Raw genomic sequence first — 22,429 nt, forward strand, 5'->3', positions numbered from 1 at the left:
GGAAAATCGTTCCTTTTCACAGCTCACCAAGGGATTAAAGGTCCCCGCAGGGACTGAGATTTGCTTAATATAAGGCAGGGTTTACATACAAGCCACATGCCCAATACGAGAAGCACCTCATCTAACAAATTTATCCTGCTTGAACGATTTAATAACAGCTTAAACTTACAGGTGGTTTCCTGGATGCTGGCAGGATCGCTTGCATCTTCCCCGTACATCGCATACACGGCAACAGAGTACTCCGTGCTGGGCGACAGCCCACCCAGCAGGACCTCAGGCTGGGCCACCTTCACCTGCCAACAGAGAGCCGCCTTGGGGCACCCTTCAGCTCTGGGGCACCCTCTAATACCATCAGCAGAGCAGAACCTTACAGAGGCACAGGCCAAGGTCCCTTTTGTATCACTAGTGACACCTGCACACTCGGACAGGTGCTTCACGGTGCTCAGGGCATCCCTGCTTCCCTTCCCAAGGGACACCAAGCACATCTGGGGTTCACATCACTTTCTCCCACCATGGTCTGCAGAGGTATCAATGTCTTATACAGAGGTGTTATTGTTTTGGGTGGATCTGGAGTTATCTGCAGTGAGCGGAAAGTGATTCATTGCTTCTAAGGAAAAATCTCACTGTGATTTTCCTGGGAAATTCACTAAATCAGAACGAACTGGAAAGTAGAAAGCAGAGCAGCTTTCATCACTGAAAATATTAAGCTTGGAGTATCACAAACCCCTATTCTTAGTGAGTTCTTAGTGAAAATCTCCCCCAGAAGGAAGGCAACATAGCAGGAAGCTAGCATAGATCTCTCTGTTTGTAGACATCCTGCAGTGACACCCCCCAGGACAGAGCACAGCCCAGAGGACACTGAGGTACCAACATCCCTGAGTCACACACAGTGAGAGAGGATGGACGTGGAGCAAAGAAGTTGAGGTTTTACGTGAAAGATGAGAATCCCATTTTCCTCGGGGGCCTGGAAAGCCAGGCTTGCAGAAGAGCTGCCTGCTGCAAGCAGGGCGATAGCGGCTGGGTTGCTGCCACCTGCCGCTAACACAGCACAGCCACAGCCTGCTGGCTGCAGAAATCCACCTTGGGGACTTACAGGAGTCTGCACAGATTTATAAAGGGCTGGGAACATTTTAATGTTGGTTTATCAGACATCCCATAGGTAGGTAACTGCAGAAATATTCTATAAGCTCAAATAAAATTTTAAATGTTGTTTTCTATTCAAATGTTCTGAAAGTTTTAAAAAATGCGAATGTACATTTAAAGCAGAGTACAAGCCTTAATTTCAGCTGTTACTGTGCCATCAGGAGGGACCTTAGAAGTGTTTAAGGATTTTCCACTCTTTGAGCACTGTTTTGCTTTTATATGGTGTCATAGTTCTCTCTCAAAAGGTCAGCGAAAATTGCCCTAACAAATTTTCAATTAACATTTTAAGATAAACAAAACAAAGGCATTTCTGTATAGCCTCGAGGATACAGAAATTACTCTGGAAGCTGAAAAGATATGAGCTCTGTCCCTGGAGTCCCAAAGATTTCTGTGTTTCAGATATGCTCTATATAAAACGGTCACTACTTAAATCCCACATAGAGGCAGGGTTTCATTTTGGCCTAAAGTAACTGAGAAGAGTCCAGGCAGAGCAAAACCAATATTGTTGTTATTCTCATGAGCCCTACCTCCATCGTATAGTCCTCTGCTCCATCAGGGGCTGCAGAGCAGAGCACCAGGTACTGCGTGGCTCCTGGGGCTGCCTTCCAGCTCAGCCTCATACTGTTGTGGCTCAGCTCAGAGACACGCAGGGAGCGGGGGGAAGACAGAGGCACTGGGGGAAAAGAAAGGACAACTTCAGCGCGTGAGGTCTGAGACAGCTCAAACCCCGCAGGAGAGCTGGGTTTACGACAGCTACTGCAAACTGGTGGACATCCATCCCGTGTCTAACACAGTGGGATGATCGCTTTGCAAGGAATAGGGTTAATTCATCTGCAGCCCAGCGACAGCAAAGGGGCAAGGTGTTGCAAGACATTTTTAGCATGGTGTGTTACTGCCGTGACAGGGTGAGCTGAGCACAGCGGTGGTGAATGGTGGTGCAGAATGACATGAGTGGAAAGGGACCCCTGAAGGTCTCTGGCCCAACTTTGCTGCTCAAAGCAGGGCCAGATTACAGAAGGATGCTCAGGGCCTTGTCCAGTCAAGCTCTGAACATCTCCAAGGATAGAGATAGCTGTAGGTGGACCATCTGAACTTGAGGGAGGAGGGGAAATACAATGCCAGGCTCCCGACTGAGGTGGTTGCAAAGACAGAGCTTTGCTCACCCCTCACAACCATGCGTTGGAGTAATCCTCCCTACTCACGACCTACGTGTGAAGGTGACGCCTCTCAGCCCATCCCCAACAGCGGTGTCATAAATAGGAAACACCGACACCAGATACTCCGTGTGCGAGGTCAGGTTGGAAAGCCTCAGAGAGGAGACTGCTCCATCTAAAATCACCTGAAAGCACAAAGGAGGGCTGTCAGGACAGGGATGTGTCAGCTGCCCTCTAGCAAAAGAACAGCCTTCCTTGGCCAGCATGGTTTCTCTATAGCACACCTGTGCCCAGAAACATGAAGTCTGATTGCCCTCCGAATTTTCTGACAGCTCGTATCTCTGAGGAGGCTCTCTTGCCCTCCCCAAAATGAGAAGATAGGAGGCTGTAAACTTTCCTGTCCTCTAAGGATTGGATCTGTACAAACACCGAGCACAAGCCCCTAAACATGCTCTGAAATGAATGGAACAGTTCAGCTGGAAGGGACCTACAAATCTAATCAAGACCAATTGTCTTATCACATCAGGCCTAACCAAAAGTTAAAGTATATTATTAAGGGAAATCCATCAAGTATTTGGATTTGCTTTTCCAAATTTTTATATCCTTCGCAGATCAGCGTCCTTGGATAAATCTATATTCCCATATGTCCTGAGTCAAAACAGATGCTTTAGGGAGGGGATAACACTGTGCAAGAGAAAACTCCACACTGACATAGTTTGCAGTAGTTCTAGAAACATGATGTTTATCCCATTTCCTCCTCTGTCTTGCCATCCTATCAGCTTTTTACTCATGCATTCAGTGCTTGTTTAATTTCATCTCTGGTTTTTGCTGATGCCCTATGATAACTGCACTCCTACCCTCGTCTCTCTGTCTACTCATCTACCTAAACCCCCAGCCACTGCCTGGAAGGCACTGCAGCCTCGGATGGCCAGAAAGGCCCCTCACCTCCTTGGGGGTGCCACCCTTCGATGGGTAATACACAATCCGGTATTTCTTTGGTGGTCTCAGAGGAGGACTCCAGGTCAAGTGCATGCTCTTAGAGGTCACAGCTGATATTTTAAGGTCAGTTGGGCTCAGCTGGGGACCCATATCTGTGGGGATATCTTTCACAGTGCTACCTAGTAATTAAAAACACAATTACTTTCTCATATTCAGACTTCTCATACCAAACATACTTCCTAGCTCATAAATATGAGTAACATTTTTCAAATCAAGTTGCAGTACCCTTTCCTACAGAGCACAGAAACTGTTCCAAACTGCTGTTAAATAAATATTTTAAAACTGGGCACCCAGAACATAAATACTCCACAGAGAACAGGCTGTGCATTTTGCTGGGAGCTGGGAATATTTTTTCAACAGAAATCTGTATTTTTGCCTGTATTCAAAAGATGACTTTTCAGTTATGAAGGTCCGTTAAAATTAAATATAAGACTTTTTCTTGATTTATTTTTTTTAATGCAACACATCTTTCTTCAGGCTAACCTGCATCTGTGAAAATATGTCAAAACATATTTTCAAAAAAAAAATTAAAGTACAAATTAATAAGAACAAATCAAATTATTTCTATGAATCTCCAGGGTGTTAAAATAAAAGTATGCTTGAAAGTTTGGCTTTCTCATTCTCCTTAGGCAAATCTTAGAGCAGAGAGAGATGGAAATATGTACACGATATTCCTCCTGAGGAATCTAAGCTAACATCTGGAGTAGTTCTTCACTCTCTTGTTCATCACGCAAGCTACCCTCCAGCAATATATATATATATATATAAATAACAGACTGTTTGGTTTTAACTTGAAAATGTCTTGGAGATTAATTAAAGTAAAGGGTGGGAAAAATCATGGTCAGATATTTTGCTATCTCTTCCTATTTTCTTAGGGGAGTACACTCTCCCTAATATTAGTCATTTGGCTTTTCTTCCTCCTGTTAGTTGGAAGAAACTTGGGGAAGAAGATGGTCACAACGTATTTATCACATAAAAGGATAACTGGAACTGAACAGAAGCCCCCTGTTCCCTGCAGTGCTAGTTATTGGAAGAGCTGCACCCAGAGGGTCTTGTAAAAGACAATGGCCAACATGCTGACACGGCATGCCCATTTTCAGGCAGCAATAGGGCAGAGAACGGAGATCAGCATGGGAGGAGAAGAGCTAGATGGTGCTGAGAAGGTGGTGGAGCTCATGGATGGATAGGTATGAGAGAGAATTTAGCAAGGAATGAGGCTGGCAAGGGGGAGAAAGCTCAGCCCTCGCTGAGAGGTTTCACTTCACCTGCGCTTTCCTTGCTCTTCTCCTTGATCCTGGCGCACAGGACCCGCGTGAGCCTGCTGACCAGGTTGCTGAGCAGGGGGAAATCCAGCACGTTGTACACCGTGAGCTCCAGCGGCTCCGAGGCCACCTGCTTCAGCTCGGCCTCGTCTGCGTTCTTCACCCCTGCGAGCAGAGCACAGCACCACGCTGAGCACAGGCCTCAGCCGGGAGCAGCTCCTGCCTCTGGCCTGCACATTGGCCTGCTCGGCCTACCAAGCCCTGCAGCAGACAGTTGATTTTGCTTCCAGCGCTAGCATTAAGGTCATCTGAGCATTGCCCAGGGATCCACCTGCTTGTCTGCGTCCAAACCTTTAGAGCTTTGCTAGTTTCCTTCCCCCCTTTGCTCTTGCAGTGCTTTTGAGATAACTCAAGTCCTGATGTCTAAGGACCAAGCAACGTTTCTTCCTCTAGCCAGAGAGGAAAACCACGGAGCCCAGACAAGACCAGACCTCCAAGAGATTTCAGGTGTACAGCTGTTAATCCATCATGCTGCCCGACACAGCTGAGGCTCAGCAGCTACACTCAGTCCGCGAAAGAAATCCCAGTGCCAGCCATTTAGGTCCATAGCCCCATATAATAAACCCTTGCTTCTGTGTTCCCAACTTAAATTAGCACGTAAAGTGTTGGGGATTGCAATTTTAGGAGAGTTTTCCATGTAACTTTATTGTCTACATATTACTCTTTAGCAGACTTTAGTCATCAAGGACAGAGCTGCTCAAGACCATTTTCTGTCTCATTATTACTGGCAGCTAGTGAAGAGCAGATAACATTATTATTCAGAGAAATGGAAAGTTTTGAGAGGCAGTAATTACAAAGGAGCTCTCCTGTCCTCCCCAGTACAATGTTCTCATTTCATTCCACAGCTGAGAACATTGTTCTCATGGCACAGGTTTCTGAGACTGGCAAAAGGCTTTACGGATGGGAGGTGAAAAACCTCTCATGTGAACAACTTTTTGTTTGTTTTTCTAAACTAACTAAATCCCCTTTGAAGACACTGCTTGTGCTGAATAAATGGCTTAATTTTCTTCTCAGGCACAACGTAACAGGGTCCTGCTCACTACCTTTACAGTGTCGGGATGCTCTTATCCAAGCTGAGGGAACATAGCCCTCAGGATGAAGAAGAGTGGAAGCAGGTTGGTTCTGTCCTACAGCCGATCGATGGCTGTGATCTTACCGATGGCAAATATCTCTATGCCCATGTTTTTCAAGGTCTGAGCAGCCAGGTTGGCATCATCCTGGGATTTTCCGTCAGTCAGGAGGATTACCAATTTCTCGGCCTCCAGCCGGGCGCCAGCATCTGGTTTCAGGTTTTGTTCCAGGACGTGTGTCAGCGCCAGGCCTGGGGAGGAGGACAGAGGGATGGGGTGCCACAGCCTGACAGACAACCCCCAGCCCTTATTCTTCTCCCTGCCCTCAGTTGCCTTGTCTAGCATCCCGTCTAGCGGAGATCTGAGAGATGGGGTTACCTGTAAAGGTGTTGCCACCCTTGTACCGCAAATTCCTCACTGCCTCCAGCACCTGGTCCCTCGTGGTGTAAGCACCCAGGTCCCACTCCGTGCGGGGGTCGCTGCTGTACTGGGACAGCCCTGGGAAAGGCAAGAGCTATTGGCATCATGCAAGTCAAGGTAAGCTGCAAGAGGAGACCTGTTTTGGGTAAGAGGTGACAGCTTGCCTTGGGAGAGTGACACAAAATGATGAATTGGACTGGGGTGAGCAGACCTGGCTACTAGCTCCACTTCTCTCCACGGTGGTACTTACCCTTGTGGCGCTACTCTGAAGCATTTGGCAAGGCTTCAGTGTTATTCAGGGTCAAACTAGCCAGTAGGAAGGATTTATGCTGACCAGTTTCACACACAGCCTGGCCAGTGCCATCCACTGGGTTTAGCATCCCTCAGAACTGGAAGTGGCACCATTATCAGCTGAGCCCAAAGCAATTCCAGCGTGGCATTGCCACCACATCTTTCTGTGCCGTGCTCTGTAGGCTGATCATTTCATCAGAGATGGGCAGCAAACCCCAAATGTATCTCAGCATCAAGCCCTCCCTGAGCACCCAGCTGGGTGCTGCCCATACAACTTCACTTCTGCTCACTGTGCAGCTGTTTCTTCCATGCTACAGGGTGGGGAAGTGTCAAGAGTGGCATGTAGGACCCCAGTCTAAAGGAATAAAAGCTCATCAGAGCAGCACGATAACACAGGAATGGAAAGCAAGGTCCCTTCAAACACAGACTGTATTTATGGAGGGATTTCCCAAGGTCAGGAAACAGGGAAGTGTCCTACCTACTCTTATCTTGTCTTGGGCAATGCTGAATGGGGAAATTAAAGTGCTCAGGAACTCTTTAATGAGCTTGAAGTTGCTGCGTCCGATGCTCCAAGATCCATCCACGAGCAGGACGATATCAGTCATTGCAGATGTGTCACACTGAAACTGGGAACCTGTGGGGGAATAAAGTCTGACATTGAGAGAAGAATTGTAAAGGAGGAAAAACACTTCAGTTTTAAGATAAGAAGCAAGCCTGCAGTGTAAGACCTTGTCTGGACAGCAGACTGGACTGTCTGCTAGCCTGACACATCCCAGCACCTTGGAAGAAACCCTTGGTTAAGGGCAACCATCTCAGCACCAAGAAGTTGAGTGGTGAGCAGCTCCATTTCCACAAAGAAAGGGTTAAGCCTGCCAGGAAGAGCGTGTCTTGCCCAAGCTCTGCTCTCTGCAAGCTGTCAGCTCCATTACATCTCAGCCCCAGCCCTTGCTTCCCTTCTATCTAGCCTAAGTCTCCAAGAACTGCAGGTGATTGCTTAATTCCATTCCATCGTGAGATCCCCTGTGGGCTGTAATTATTTTGTGGCTTTATATTAAATCCCATCTCTCTGTAAAAACCTGCTGGCATCACAGCTCCTCAAGCCCTGCCTTTCTGCCAGCCCTAGGCCTGCAGCTTCACAGAGGATAAGATAGGGCATGTTGCTGATCGACCGCATCTTCCCTGAATATTTTTCAGATTTTTTTTTTTCCATCTTTGGTAGAGGGAAATGGATAACTGCAACCCACTGCATGTGGATGGCAAGGAGTTACTCTCCCCTCTCATCTCATGACCGTGAATTTCTGCTGCTCTCAAAGGACCAAATGGGGATGCTCTGCCCCATTCCCACCACTTCAAAAGTGCTGTGAGACATCTGCCCTGCCACATCCTCAGCCGATGCATCTGAAGGTTAGCATGGATCAGTTAGCTGGGAAACGTGAAGGATGAGACCAGGAGGTGGAGCAGGTTGGGTAAGGAGCACCACTGATGTGCTCCTCCCTGCTGAAGGCATGGAAGGGGCCATGGCTCGGGGGTCTGTTGGAGAACACAAACTGGCACGGGTCTGTCTGAAGCAAGGAGAGGTGGCAATGTGAATAGAGAGAATAGAGGAAAAATCAATAAATTAATCCCTCTCGGAGGAATTTTTGTCCTAGCTCCGGTTTGCCTTTAAACCTGTGATGTTTTGCAGAACTCCAAACTTTTGCGGTGATCCCTGGCAGTTCTCCAATGTATGACTTAGCAAATAGGAGCGGTAGCAGCAGCACCTGTACTCTTAAAATCTCGGTGACAGAGAGAGGACTGGAGGCTTGTATATAGCAACCATTAGAGAAAACAGTGGGGAAGAAGGAGCAGGACATGTCTGAAACCCCTCTCACCTCTCCTCAGTGAATCCTTTGTGGGTTTTTCTTTTCCTAGAGACTCTCGCTCCGAGTTTGCGGGAGTGCGCTGGGATGATTTTGGGGCTGGCTGTGGTGTTTGTGTCTCAGCGGCCTCTGCATGGGACTGGCTTCTCGTGGCTTCTCCTGAGCCCTTGGGTTGAGTCCCCTTCTGCCTTTTCCTTTCGGCTCTGTCCTTTGCTGTGCTCCAAATAGAAGAAAAAAAATAAAAATAAAAAGTTGTCCCTTGTGTTATCCCCATGCAACCTGTGTCTTAGTGAAAGAATGTCCCTGACAGAGCAATTCCCCTGAAAACTTCCATATCTCCTGCTCGCTGGCAGCATGGCAGAGGCTCAAAATCCATCCAATGTGACTCCAGGACGGTCTGGGCACCCACCTGGCTGCACCAAGACAGCATTCGGGGGCGGTGGGGTGGGCTCTGCACCCCCGCTGTGCTCAGCTGCTGAGCTCCCCGCCGAGGTGAGATTCTTTCCCGACGCAGCTCCCACATTCCTTCGGTTGTTTCTAGTCTGGGATGCATTTTTGAGGTCCTCTACTGTGGGAGGAACAGAAATAAGGAGTCATTCCAGGCAGGTCCGTGAGTCATGGTCCATCCCTCATCCCCTGGGTCTCCACCACTCCCCTGTCCAAGCTTGCAACCAAAATATCAAAAGGCTCAGTTTTGTGGCATATTCTACAGGGCATATGGCAGAGCTGTATCTCCAAAAGCTCTCTGAATGGTAAAACGTAGCTCTTTCTACTTACTCACGAACTTCCTCTTGGCAAACAAGGCTTCCTGGGAGCCGTTGAGCACGTAGACCTGCAGCGTGTATTCCTTGGTAGGGCTCAGCCCCCCCACGGTGGCTTTGGGAGTCTTGGTTTTCAGCATGACTTCTTGCTCTGAGTCCCCTGAGGTGGGATGAAGCCACAGCTCAGAAATTGCTAGAGCTTAAATTTAAGCTGACAGTAGCAAATGCACCGCTAAAATGCCGAGAATGTCTGGCTGAGGACCTCAGTCGACTCGAATTTATTTTTTAATTCTGCGGATCTCTGATTTTGAATCTTTTTCCCCCATCCAGAGCTGAGAAAAACTTTTAAAAATCCCTGCTACGTGCCCCAAAATGGAAAACCAGTTCCCACCCAGCATTAGCGCAACTCCCACCCACTTCTCAAGGAGGTGGTGCCTGAAAACCCAATCTTTAGAGGGCAGAGGTTGGGCCGCCACCACCTGGGAAAACATCCAGCCAAGTGATGTGCTTGAGGTTGTGTGTGGCGGAGTGAGGAAGTGGTCTGACATCTCTGGAGGTCCCACGTGGCACCTGCAACTTGTTTTACTTATTCCGGCTGCTCCTGCTGTGCTCTCTCTGCAAGTCCCATGTCTCCCTAAAAGAAGCTGTCCTCTGTGGGGAGAGGGATCATTTTGGGGGCCAGCACTACCTCCAGACCCCTCCTGCTGCAGGGGGTCCTCCAGCCGTGCCTCACAGCCATGAGCCTTGTCCTGGGGCTGCGATGCAGCCACGAACTGGGACATTTCTGCCTTGGCACGGCAGCGAGCAGACGGAGCGAGGCAGCTCTGCAAAGCAGCAGCCAAATGCCGCGCTACATCCACGGGGAATCTTTGGGACCACAGCAACAAAACAAAGCGAGGGAGGCAAAGCAGCTCCCTAAAATCCTCTGATCAAGAAAGATCCATGAGCCTTTAATCGTGCGGATGGATGCGTTTCTGACCCCACAGTCCCTAGGGCTGGGAGCGGAGCTCTGCAGCCCACGCAGAGGGAAAGCCTCAGGCATGTGCAGGCTGGGGGATTCCCCGCGTTCCCGGGATGCTCATCGCTCCCCTGAGGCCCGAGGAGGAGCAGGGCAGGGAAGGAATGAGAAACCTCCAGCTCCGGCTGGGCAAACAGGTGGGGGCTGAGCTAAAAGCAGGCGGCCGAGCACAAGCATTGCTGGCCCTGCTCTCCCCACCCGGCTGAGAAAGAGGCAGCGACTGGAAGCCAAATGCCAGCCGAGGCTAGGGTGTGCCTCCAGACACTGCTCCCCGCCGAGGGACGTGGTGTCCATCCAGCACCACCGCCAGAAACTGGGGGGAGCAGGAGCTTGGTCAGGGCAGGGAGCCTGCAGGCTGAGCTGTCCCTGTTTGGGGTCAAGGACATCCTGTCCCATGTCCCTAAAAGGTGGGGGGAGAGCAGAGAGCCCCCAGATAAAACCAGCAGGACCCCGATGAGGGCAGACACAGCAGCGGTGACTTGTTCTGCCAGTTATAACCATAGCACCACGAATCCATTTTCTGTTTTCTGCTCCACTTTGGGCAAATACGGTGCAGACGTGCAAGAAAGCACCCAGTGCAGTCCTGGGGCAGCTCCCACAGGAGGGGCAGACAAGGAGCCTTTCCTAACCTGTTTCCTCCCACAGTCCCAGGTACCACCACTTTCTGGGTAAAGCTTTCCCCCTGGGGAAGAGGGCTGAACTTCACCACATTGTGAACAAGCACTACAGATTGGGTCCACGGTGGCCAGAAAGGCTCCTCATCCACCCTGCACGAGCAGGTAATCAACACCTAAATCCAAAACAACCAACAGATAATTCCCTCTGCCTTATCTCACCTCAGGTACCAGCACTATTTAGACCCCCCGGTCCTGCTGCCTCAGTCCCTTATGCACAGATAAATTGTCTGGCTCTGACATCCCACGTGCTCACGCATACCTGCCATGGGTTTCACCCGCACTTTGTAGCCGTTGATGTTCCCTTCGGTTTCTTTCCATTTCATCTGGAGCCTGTCTTCCGAGAGGACCGTGAGTTTCAGGCGGCCTGACCCTGGGGAGGAGGAGCCCCTGGGTGTCCGTGCTGTTGGGGATGCGATCTCTCCCTCTGCACACACCCACACAAAACACCCCACGTGCTGCCTCCTCTGAGGACTCGGGGTCTGCTGCAGTTCAGAAGGAACCTTCCCCATCCCATGTGAGTGCTCAGCATCCCTTGACACCACCCGGCTTCTCCTGCCACCCCTCTGCCAGGAAACCCACCACGGGCCACCAGGCGAGACCTCACTGCGCTCTGCCGCCACCAGGAAAAGCAGCCCAGAGGGATGCAAGGCTTTCTCAGCACCTCTCGCACCCCAAAGGACACCACCAAAAGCTTTCACGCAGTGTGTTTGGTTTCAGAGAGTGTGTTAGTGTAAATGTCTGAAATGGAAAGGCAGGAAATAGATAAAAGGGACAAAACGAGGCTCCTCAATGGGCTCGGGCTGCTAAGAAATACAGAAGTTCCCCAGGTGATGGATCCCATACTTCTGCAGAGAGATCATTTCAGGGGCAGCTCCAAGGATCAGCTGGGTATAGAAAGAGGGAATAGGAGAGAGGGAGAAAGGAAAAAAAAAAAAAAGGCAGGAGAAAAGAAGAAAGAAAACCTGATAAAGTGCAAATAACCATTCCTGGCAGAACTGTAACTCGGGGGCACCAGTTTGTAGGAAGCAGCAAACTAAAATGGCAAATTCTGATTAAAAAAATAGTACAGGACAAGGAGGTAAAATGAAGAAAGAGCATATTCTGTTATCATCTCCGGATTTGGCAGAGATCTGTTAAAGCCCAGCTAAACATCTCAGCTCATGTGTCACTTTGAGTCAGTGATTCCTTGGTGAAATGCAGCCGTACTGTCACACAAATGTCACCATATGAAGCTTTTTCACCTGACTGGCTGTAGGATGGCAACTCAGCAAATTTACCTCCCTTCCTCCCTGGTCCTGCGTCTACATCTGCCTTTCCAGCAGGCTGCCCTAATGTGCCATGAGTGAGCGCGTCCTTTGCCTGCATGGTTTAAGCATCTGCACTCAAATGCCCACCTCATTTGCAGTTGTTACCAATCACTTTTCCTGTATAATTATTCATAAAAATAATAAGAAGAAAATAATAATAATTAAAAAAATATAAAAAAATAAAAAATAAGGTGACCCGGAGCATCCTGCTCAGTACTGGCAAACCGTTTGTGTTGCACAGGACTCCTCGGGTCCCTAACCTGGTTTTGCATGATGCCAGCTATCTCCTGACATCTTTGCCATGAATTCAGAGCCCAGGAAAGCAGTGAGAGCTGGCAGCGAGGACTTGCTTGTCTCAGCCCCGCGTCTGTGCCCTAACATTTCCTTGTGGAGGCTTCCTGCAGGCTGCCCAACAAGCACATAACTATCTGGGGGAAACAAAGCTCAGATTCACATCACCCCAGGCAAATATGAAGGGGAAGAAAGAAAACATGGGGAAGAGGGAAGAGGGGCAAACTCGAATCCCAGAATCACGCCTAAGAGAAGCGGTAAAAGATCATGGAACAATGAGGGGGATTCATAGTTAGATGAAACATGGAGCTGTCTTCTTCTGGGCGAGTGTGGTCCAGCTCCTCGGCCATCGCTCTTGGAGCCCAGAAGTTGAAAAGGCAAGAATGTCCCCAGACAGATGTGAAAGGACAGCATCCTCTGAGGCGTCATTATGTGCTGGATGCAAATGAACCCCGGTGCCATGAAAGCTCCACTGTTTCTCTGCCCCGTGTTGGATGGGAGCTGTTTGATGCTGTAACCTTGCTCTCCGGCAGACGGGGATCTAAGCCCAGGCACACTGCATGGGCACGTCTGGGAGATGCACGGCACGGAGATACGTCTGTCCAGGCTCTGACGTGCACTCACCACCTTGTACCGATCCCTTCCACGGAGGTTCATATGGAATATAAAGGTGGACAGGATACGGTGAGATGCTATAGGTATTTTCTGCTCATTTATGGCACTGTGGGAGCACTATGTGGTACAGGAGGATTGCACCTCACGTGCTCTCTTACCTCGATGTTGCACCACGTGTCACCAGACAGCTCCACAGCAATAGTTTCAGAGAGCAGGACAGATGTGGCAGCTAACAAACCACCGCTTTTTCTCCCTAGTTCTCAAGCTCCATTTGCAGATCACGTAAGCATCCCTCACTCCTTACGCAGGCTGAAATGCATCCCCGGTGCAAGGGAGCGGCACGCTGAACTGCTGCCAGCGATGAGAACAGGCACTGCAGGGTGGGTGGGATGGGGATCCTCCCCCAAAGGGGCCCCCTGATCTCCTTTTGCTCTTTATATGTAGGAACGGGCTGCTTGGAGCTGCACCACCACAAGGGCTGGGGCTGAGCTTCACCCAGGGAGCAGCCAGACCCCACGGGATGCCCCCAGCGCTCCCCCCAGAGCGAGGGCAGACAGCTCCTTACCTTGGCCCCCTCGTCCCCAGACGTGGCTCGCCACGGGCAGGCAGGCAAAAAGGAAACAAGTGCGAATCAGCATGGTGGCCAGGACCTGCGGGACGGCAAAGGTCAGGACGGAGGAGAGCAAGTGACATTTCACCACATCAAACCTCACCTGCACTAATTCTGCCATCCCGGAATCCCCTCTGCTTACCTATCCCCCATGTAGTAACCACCTGGGCTTTCCTATGGCCCTGGGAACTGAAGCCTGTTGCTGTGATTTGATTTTATTTTGGGGCAGGAGTGTCTATTCTCTCTTGCAGTCCCCAGTTAAGGGCCCACAAGCTGAGGCATACAGCACTGACAGCACTACGAGGGTGGATAGAGAAGCACGTACTGAATTTTGCTGCAATCCCTACATATTATTTTGTGTTCTTGGTCTCTCCAGTACAGCTGCTCAGTGCCTTGGCCCAGAACTAAATTGCGTTGATACAGCTGATGGGGAGCAGGCTTCATCCCAGTGCTCAGCCCACTTGGTCCTGCACGGCTCCCCTGGCAGCACGACCTCAGCAGAAGCATAATACAACTTTTAAGTAATACGGAGTAATTATTTCCAATTCACATGATCCAAATCAATGCAGGTGATCAAGCAACACATCTGGTCTCCGGTCCCATCAATGCACATGCTGATCAGAGGAGCACTCGCTGGCAGACAGCTCCTCACGCCACAGGTTTTGTGTCCCTGCAGTTGCTGTTATGAAGCAATCATGCAGCAGAAGGGATGCCACCGAGTTTATATGTCAACAGCCTAAAAACAAGAGTTTTGTTTGCTCTTTGTGGTGGAGTTCCTGTGAAGTTATATCCCGGACATGTTGGGATGGTCTTGTTTGAACTTGCTCACCTGAACAAGACTGAAAACAGATGCGGTTATGGACTTTATCATGTTGGAGGATCAGTTTGACTTCGAAATAACCTCTGCAGCACTCCCAGAGCTGGCTGGCTAAGGACAGCCACTCCCCAGCACTCACCCTACAGCTCACGGACCTTGAGGACCTTGTCTTTGCTAGCCTGGATATATGGTTTGTTCACTTTGGGTCAGTAAAGTCAAACCAGCACAAAATCACCCTAACAGGTGGACACACTCTCCTTTGCCTTAGCCTCAATATAGACCAGATTTAAAATACATTGGCCTTTTGCAGTGCATCGTTGGCATCCGTCATTTTTGTGCTGCACAGTTCAGCCTCATTGCTTTTGGCAGAATCAGACCACACACACGTTTCCCCCACTGCCATCTCAGCGACATTTCACTTCTCTTCATTCTGACAGACAGGTATTTACAGGCTCCTGGCAAATGCCTATTTCTCCTCCAATATGTCAGTGATTTTAAGGAAAAATGAATATGCACGAGTGACCTAGCCATGATCTTCTGCATTTTAAATCAGTTCTAAATTGTTGTAAGAATGAATGGAAAAATATGCAAGTTGTAACAGAGATGTTAACCAACCTCCCCCTGCACACACGCTCATGCATGATACTCAGTCTGTGATATATATATATATATATATATTTTTTTTTTTTCTTTTTTTTTTTTTGATTGAAGATCAGGTTGTATGGAACAACTGCAGTGAAACTGAAGCCCTTAGCCATGGGAAATACTCGCCTTTTTTTTTTTTTTTTCCCTTCTTCGAGCTAATAAAGTGAAGTCATTGCTCAAAGACAAGCAGATTACAGGTGGCTTTCAGGAATCTGACCGTGTTCTTCAGAAGAGCAAAGCCTGCCCTTGCTGCAGAGGTACGTGCACCAGGCAAAAGAGACGTCTGCATTTTTGACGAATACCCTGACTGAAAGGTTCATTTGTGCCATCTTGCAATGCCACCAAACTACTCTTCACTTCCGTGCCACTTCCCTGGGGCTCTGCAGGCAAACAGGGAGCCAGCCCCCAGCAAAAGCACTGGGTTGCATGGGTATTTCGTGCTAACCAGGGCTACACGGGATCCAAACGGCAGTGAAATAAGCACGTGGGCATCTGCAACATGCACTGAGCTGGGCTTCTGCAAGGTCACGTCCAGCCAGGAGCTTCCACCCTGCTGTGCCAATAAGGGTGAATTCTGTATTAACACAGGTCGGATGCAGTGAGCCCCAAGGCTGCAGATCCTTACTGTTACAGCACCGTGGTTAAAGCACCGTGGTTAAAGCAAGGACTTCAAAATCATCAATGCGTTGCCTCTTGGGGAACCACAGTGACCTCAGCCTGGTGGAGTGCAGGGAGCCTCCGGCACGCCGATGCCTCTCTCCTGTTACTCGCTCGGGGAAGGAATTTGGAGACAGCAACACATGGAGCATGTGGTGAGTATTTCCAGGGCCTGGAAAATGGGAGGGGGACACGCACCACTTCCCGTTTGTTCCAGCTGCATGCTCAGAGGGGATTTGGAAGTTAAGTCAGTCTGAGATCCCCTTATTTGTACAGGAAATTTTAAAAATAGTCACTTTAATTAAAGAAAAAAAAATCTATGCAAAAAAAAAAAAAAATCCCTGCAGTGTTTTTACTTCAGCACAACTGGAAGCGAAGACTTTGGGGTGCTGTGAATTATTTCTGTCCTCCACAGCCCCAGAAGCTGGCTCGTGGCTTGGGGACAATTCCGTCCTTCCTTATCCCAGAGGGTGCCACCAGGTCTCTGCAGAAGCACTGGCGGAAGCAATGTCACCTCACGGCCCACGCACAGGGGCAGCAGCAGGGGCCGTCACGCAGCACACAGCCACCTGCCCGAGGTGCCACCAGCCTGCTGCAGGGAGCAAACTGTCCCATGCTCCCTGGGAACTTTGCTAGTTCAAGTACCTAAAACAGTCTAAGAAAACCCACATTCATCAAACACTGTCTGTTCTCTCCTGGAAATCTGTATTTCAGCTCCACTATTGAACAAAAGTCCTCAGTTACCCCAGCACCAGTCCTGAAATGTAAGGGACAAGGTCTGCTTCAAGGCGCAGCCCTGCAGGTCTCCACAGCCCAGGTAGGTTTAGCAACTTTGGCTTGGTGCAAACCCAAACCATGCCTACAGGTGGAAGAAACCCACCCGGAGCTGCCATTGCCAGCAAACCCTTCCAAGCACTGTCCTTTTGGCAAAAAAATCCTGCAAGCTTTACACCATGAACCACAGAAGAGAAGGGAAAAAAAAAAAAAAAAAACAAATTACAAATTGACTGCATGTTTCACTCTCCAAAAGAACCGAGTGCTCTCTATAAAGCAGTCCTGGTGATATTCAGACCTGGCCTGCAGCAAACAGGAGACCTGAGGTCATCGGGGCTGCTGCCATCCCTCGGGGCAGCCGTGCCACATTGCTCCAGCCTTCCCACAGCTGGAAATCCCGGGGAAGTTCCCTGCTCTGCTGATACCCACCCCAAACCAAGGCAGCCCCTCCTGCACCCCCGTCCCCGCACACGGAGCGAGCCACAGACCTGTGCGCAGCAGCACGGCTCTCCCGCAGGCGGGACGGATCCTGCTACATCCTCAGGTCCTGGGAGAAGCAGCCCCAACGCCTCGGCTGCTTCTCGGCGTGGCGAGGGAGATCTCAGCCCCAGACGTCAGGCCAGCTAGGGAAGGGAAGGGAAGGGAAGGGGAAGGAGGGGGCAGCGATTCCCCCACCTCCCTCCACCACGCGGCAGAGCAGTGGCCCGGACACGCAGCTAAATAAAGCACGCCCGGGAAGCAAGAGCCTGTTTCTGCAAAAATCAGCAAACGGCTCGCAGCGTTTTTGCTAACTAAATGCTAAATCTCCATCTAGGAAGCCGTGTACTGATTTCCTAGAGCTCAGCAACAAGTCGGGGCTCCCACCCACCGTCACGCTCTCAAGGATGAAGTCAGCCCAGCTCCGTTCACATCCCATTAAATACTTCTGAGAGCCGGGCCTTTGCACTGAAGGCTAATTGTCTTGCGTTTGGTTGAGGAAATTAAGCACATCTGGAGGCTTTGCGAGCCCAGGGCCTGAATCACGAGCTGGCGCTCCAGCTGTGCTCGCAGCCCTGACCTCCGGCAGCACGCGCGCTCCTGCCCCGGGAGAGCCGCCCCGCTCCGCTCCAAAGCTTGGTCCAAAAAGATTTTCTCCTCGCTGCCAGGAACGTTTCTCCTTACGACTGGAGACCAGATTTACAGCTGGATCCCCGGGGACCGACAGCATCGGCCTCACGCTGCAGCCGTGAGCTGCAGGAAACGTGCGTCGCCCGTTCTCCGGGAAACTCGGGCACCTTTGAAAGTGTCAGATGGAAGAAAACCACCGTTTTAAAATATCTTTGCACATTAAACAAATATTTCGTGCTTCACTGAAGTTTGGTTTTATAACCTAAAATAATTTAAATAAATTTAAATTTAAAATACTTACTAAATATTTTAAAGCATCAGAATATAGAAGACAAAGGGTTCTATAAAAGACACTAAACTTCTAACTTTTCTTTTAAACGCTAAAAAAAAAGCACTTAAGTCTTTTTAAAACAAAACATAAAGCACCTGGTCCAGGAGCCTGTAAACACAGCACTGACACAGCCCTGTATTTAAATACCACGAATTACCTCTGCTGTAATTCCTGCTGGATTTCGGCAGCTGCTCAGACTGGTTTACTGCAAAACTAGAAGGAGGTGAGAAAGGAAAGAGCACACACCTCCTGCACTTCACATTCAGGGAAAATCAAACCTAGAGCCAAAATTTATGCTGCTTATGACAGAGAAAAACTAGAGCTGCTTCCCGTGCTTACATTTGTGTTGTTCTTTTCTAGCCTCCTTTTCCAAGGTGCCCACGCAATGCCAGAGTGTCCTGGCTTTGTCTTCAATCCCTGTCACTCAAGACAAAACCTTGGGGCCATCACAGGTGTCTAGCACCTCTTTAAACAGCAATACAAAACCTAATTTTAAAAAACAAAAAGGCAGAGGGATGCTGCTTTGTGCACAGAGTGGCTAGATGGAACAACTCTGAGCATGTTGACAAAAGGCTTAAAAGACTGCTTTAGCCTATGGTCTGGAAAGACACCCTGCTTGGACCATGCTCCAGGGGAGACTGAGCTGCAAGTAGTCCTATTCCTCCCCACCAGCACTAAGGAAGCACACAGCCCTTTACGCCAAAGAGAAAAACGCCAGCCAGCAGTACTGCAATACCTAACACATGGCTGGCACCGGTTTTTCCACGCAAGTCAGCTCCCATTCAGAGACAAATTAAAGTGATCAATAACCAGGTGTTTTTGCTTTTTGTGTGGTTGTTTGGTTTGGGTGGAGGTCAGGAAATCTGCATTGAGGGACCTGCCCTAAGCAGGACTGCTGGAAATCATCCATACGAGCCGGATGCTCTGTGAACTGGAAAGCAAGAAACCTCCCCAGATTCTTGTTATTACCTGTTATTCTACATTTGGTTCACTTTCACAGTAGGCAGCATATGAATATTCCACATTGGCTACAAATGAAGTCATCCTGGGAGCAGCAGGGCTGAGGAGGCCTGGATTTGGGTGGCTTTCACTCATTTCCCTTCCCTCCCAGAGTCGGGCTCTGACCACAGCCCTGCCTGCACGCAGACCCCGCTCCGGGTCTCTCCTCTCCCTCTGCCTCCTGTCACCGGGTCGGTGGCAGCCTACCACCTGTGGGAGCTGCCCTGCTCCATGCCAAGACGACTCTGGTTAATTAATGTAAGCATCACTGGGAATTAGGGGCACAGAAAGAGCTGCTACAGACGTCTCACCTTTACAAGAAACCCAGCTGGGAAAAGCAACCTGTCCTGGCTGTGTACCTACACCAAGTGCTGCAGGGCTCTTGGTCTTCCTTTACAAGGCAGTGCACATCACTGCAGTCGTTTCCTTATTTTCTTAACACAGATGATGGCACAGCTTATGGGGCCATCCGGAAAGCACGTTGTGTTCTCAGTAAACTCGCTTGGTATTGAGCTTCTTGCTGCTTACCAGCCTGCACCACCCGCCTCGCAGCTCGCTGTGTGGATGGCTTGTTCGAAGGCTTGGCTTCGTGGTGTGCTGACCTCTCCCACCAGTGTCAGAAAGGGGCTGCAGGAGCTCAGACCCTCTCAAGAGCAGGCAGAGCCACATATTTCAACATCAACCAAATCCAAGACTTGTCCTTTACAATGTATTTATTTGAAAATATGTTAGAATACCTAACATTTCAGACTGAAAGGTCAAGCTCGGTCCCTCCCCACAGTCCGTCCTTGTTTGCAAAGTGTCCTGCTTTTCCACCCAGCGGCGGGACGAGGCTCCTTCGCTCATTCAACAGCTTCCATGACTTCCATGACGAGCGTTCGTGGTCCTGTCATGATGAGGCTGCTGATGGTCTGATAGTCCAGGTGCAAAACATACATGCCATTCACTGAGAAAACAAACTGGCACACCTGCAGGGAGAGGAAGGGCTGGTTACCTGCAGCCGATGCAGTCACAGCAACTTCTGCTCATGCCTGGCTGGAGCCAGGGGCTGCGCTGCAAATAACTTGCTACAAAACGCCGCAAACCCCAAAGCGTTGTCACTCTATAAGCCACGCTAATAATCACTGGGCTATAATCACTGTATCATGAAAAAGGGGCCAAAGGGATTTAGACTGAGCTAACAGAGAGAGAAAAGACTCATTTATGAGCAGCGGTTCATTTCACAAATGGAAATGAGGCACAATAATAACATTTAGTAATTTGGTAGCAAATGGGATTAGGTGAGGAGAAATGAACTGGGCTCTGGAGCAAATGAAATGTATTCAGCCATCTCCTTCCAACCCTGCCTGAAGCAAACAAGGAGTCGCACGCTGCCTCTGAAGAATCCCATTATTTCAAACATTCACGTGGCTGTAGAGTTGTACCAGCCTGCAGAAACTGCTCCCTCACTGCTGGGGTTCTTGTAGGGGAACTCTGAAACTCATTTATTTCATTCGTTCCTAAATCGAGGCCTCCAGCTCTACACACAAAACCCACACGTGCTTGGATAGCAGGTCTGAGATGATTTTCAGGACCTCGGATCATTTCACCTGAGCTGCAAATACTGGGAATTACCTGACAAATAAAATCAGGGTATCAGTCTAAAGTTATTCATCTTTCACGAACACGGAAAATAGTTCAGTGCAGAACTATGGTGTTAACAGCAGACATGCGCAAAGAGCAGTACATCTTGGGAGCTGTGAGAGCAGCAGGTGAGTCAAAATAAATCTTTATTCCCTCCCTGCTCACTTTGCTCTGCCTGCGGACAGCATCCTTCCCAAGGCCTCTCACAGCGTGGCCAGAGCGCTCTGCAGGCTCCATCTCCGCTGCAGGAGGTGTGAATATCACAGAGGATGCGTTCAGCCCGACAGTCTCTAGCAGGACGTAAATCCTGCCTCGTGTCAAGTCACCACGAGCAAAGTACCTTCATGCCCGCAGCAGCTGCGGGTCCTCCTGGGTCCACGGCCTGGATGTGGCAAGGTCTTCCTCCTCGGACCACGAACCCCCAGCCCACAGCATCGCCCACAATCTACAAACAGAATGAAAAGGTTTTAGATACAAAGGAATGGGCTCGATAGAGGAGATGCTACATTTCCAACTGATGCAGAGAGCTCTGCTTACAATCCTCATCTCCATCGTGGGTGGGGAGGGAAAGCAGGGTTCGCCTCAGGGCTCCTCTGACACCAGTAAGAAAAAAGGGCCTTCGTTTTTTGTCTTCTGTTACGTTAGCAATAGTTGGTGTCACCCGATGGCTCTTTCTCAGCCTCCCAGATGGGAGGAGAACATCCTTGGGCACCAGGGAGCTTTCCATATCAGTTAAAAGTCTCTGCCAGATCCCTGCATGGCAGCTGGGGACTAATTGCTCTTGGAAAGATTGGTGTCAAGGGCAGCCCGTTTCTCTCTCTGCTTTAATTCTGGTGGACCTTTTCATTCACCTGTGCCAGTGTCTCTCAGCACACACTTGGCAATGACACATCCCTCCCATTCTCCCCATTCCCCCCATGCTCAGCCATGGGCAGAGATTAGCTTCAGGTTTCCACTCTGAATTTATGAAAGGGTTTTGAACAGGCATCACCTGAAAATCCAGCATACCAGAGGTCTTTGCCCTCCTGGACTATTTATTTCTCTGTCTGCAGGTGTAGTTAATGGCAGCATGAAGCCAGGGCAAGGTGTGAACCAGGAGCAGACTGAGGGCATTTCCAAAGTGCGTGCGTGCTGTGCCCTTTTGCTGGCACCAAAAAGCATTTCCAGGATGGCAGCAGCCACCCTTTTAACTTTTCCCACTCTGATCTCAGCCTGCCAAAGCAGCGTGCTCTAATGCTGTGGCCATTTGATGTGACTAAAGGAGAAAAGGAATTCTCAAAGGACTTTGCACATTAGCCATATAAATAAATAACAGCAACTGCACAGCTAAGCAGAAGGAAACGAGCCATGAAAGGCCCCGGCTGGCAGAGTTCAAGGGCAGGGCAAGAACATTCAGGAGGAGAACAAATGGCATGTCCCCATACATGCCACGCTAATCACCTGCTTTATCTCTCTTTTTCCTTCCCACCGGCTTCTACAGCCCAGTTACCTTGGGGACCAGATCTTCAGCCCTTCTGTGAGCCCAATTGCATCAAACCAGTATGGGGAGAGCCAGCACGCTTCCTAGCTGGCCACCGCAGGTTCCCCTCATGGAGGTGAGCAGGGAAGGGCTGATATTTACCCCAAAATAACAGAGCACGCTAGGATCCTCAGGCAGAAGCTGTGGCATTCGCAGCCAGCACTCAAGGCAGAGCTGCCTTGGCCAGCTGCAGCCGTCTGGTCCTACAGCTTTAGAAATAATTTGAAAAGAAAAAGCCTCAAACTCTGGCTGTCTGCAGAATCACAGAGATTTTGTGGTGTGCTCATTTTGTTCATGACAAAAGACGATCATAATAAGGGAACAGCGGTCCCTGAATGCTCCCTGTTCAATGCTACTCCATCAGCAGGTGATGGAGTGCTCTGATATATCTGTTCTGGAACAAGAACCCAAAGCTGAGTT

General features: G+C 49.6%; 2 protein-coding genes across 6 annotated transcripts in view; both read right to left on the reverse strand.

Annotated features, from left to right (window-relative positions):
* The window catches only part of COL20A1 (collagen type XX alpha 1 chain), a 45,892-nt gene extending 27,691 nt beyond the window's left edge, over positions 1 to 18,201 (reverse strand). The window contains exons 1-15 of one of the 5 annotated variants that reach the window (XM_083802114.1): positions 18,026 to 18,201; positions 16,919 to 17,053; positions 13,493 to 13,577; positions 10,974 to 11,084; positions 9,036 to 9,179; positions 8,668 to 8,826; positions 8,271 to 8,471; positions 6,878 to 7,033; positions 6,067 to 6,186; positions 5,775 to 5,939; positions 4,562 to 4,723; positions 3,243 to 3,415; positions 2,353 to 2,482; positions 1,671 to 1,816; positions 170 to 293 (exon numbers count right to left, since the gene is read on the reverse strand). In XM_083802114.1, coding sequence (XP_083658240.1) covers positions 170 to 293; positions 1,671 to 1,816; positions 2,353 to 2,482; positions 3,243 to 3,415; positions 4,562 to 4,723; positions 5,775 to 5,939; positions 6,067 to 6,186; positions 6,878 to 7,033; positions 8,271 to 8,471; positions 8,668 to 8,826; positions 9,036 to 9,179; positions 10,974 to 11,084; positions 13,493 to 13,565 — 1,864 coding nt within the window. In that variant the 5' untranslated portion in view covers positions 13,566 to 13,577; positions 16,919 to 17,053; positions 18,026 to 18,201. Of the gene's footprint in view, positions 1 to 169; positions 294 to 1,670; positions 1,817 to 2,352; positions 2,483 to 3,242; positions 3,416 to 4,561; positions 4,724 to 5,774; positions 5,940 to 6,066; positions 6,187 to 6,877; positions 7,034 to 8,270; positions 8,472 to 8,667; positions 8,827 to 9,035; positions 9,180 to 10,973; positions 11,085 to 13,492; positions 13,578 to 16,918; positions 17,705 to 18,025 lie in introns of those variants that run through there. The other 4 variants (XM_083802112.1, XM_083802113.1, XM_083802115.1 and 1 more) reach the window with 4 other exon arrangements.
* Positions 18,202 to 19,565: 1,364 nt separating this feature from the next.
* The window catches only part of LOC310882494 (DEP domain-containing mTOR-interacting protein-like), a 16,480-nt gene continuing 13,616 nt past the window's right edge, over positions 19,566 to 22,429 (reverse strand). The window contains exons 6-8 of the mRNA XM_083801352.1: positions 21,028 to 21,071; positions 20,831 to 20,935; positions 19,566 to 19,835 (exon numbers count right to left, since the gene is read on the reverse strand). Of these exons, the coding sequence (XP_083657478.1) occupies positions 19,710 to 19,835; positions 20,831 to 20,935; positions 21,028 to 21,071 (275 nt within the window). The 3' untranslated portion in view covers positions 19,566 to 19,709. The remainder of the gene's footprint in view (positions 19,836 to 20,830; positions 20,936 to 21,027; positions 21,072 to 22,429) is intronic.

The sequence above is a fragment of the Anser anser genome, assembly GCF_964211835.1.
Source record: "Anser anser genome assembly, chromosome: 16".
Taxonomy (NCBI): Eukaryota; Metazoa; Chordata; class Aves; order Anseriformes; family Anatidae; genus Anser; species Anser anser.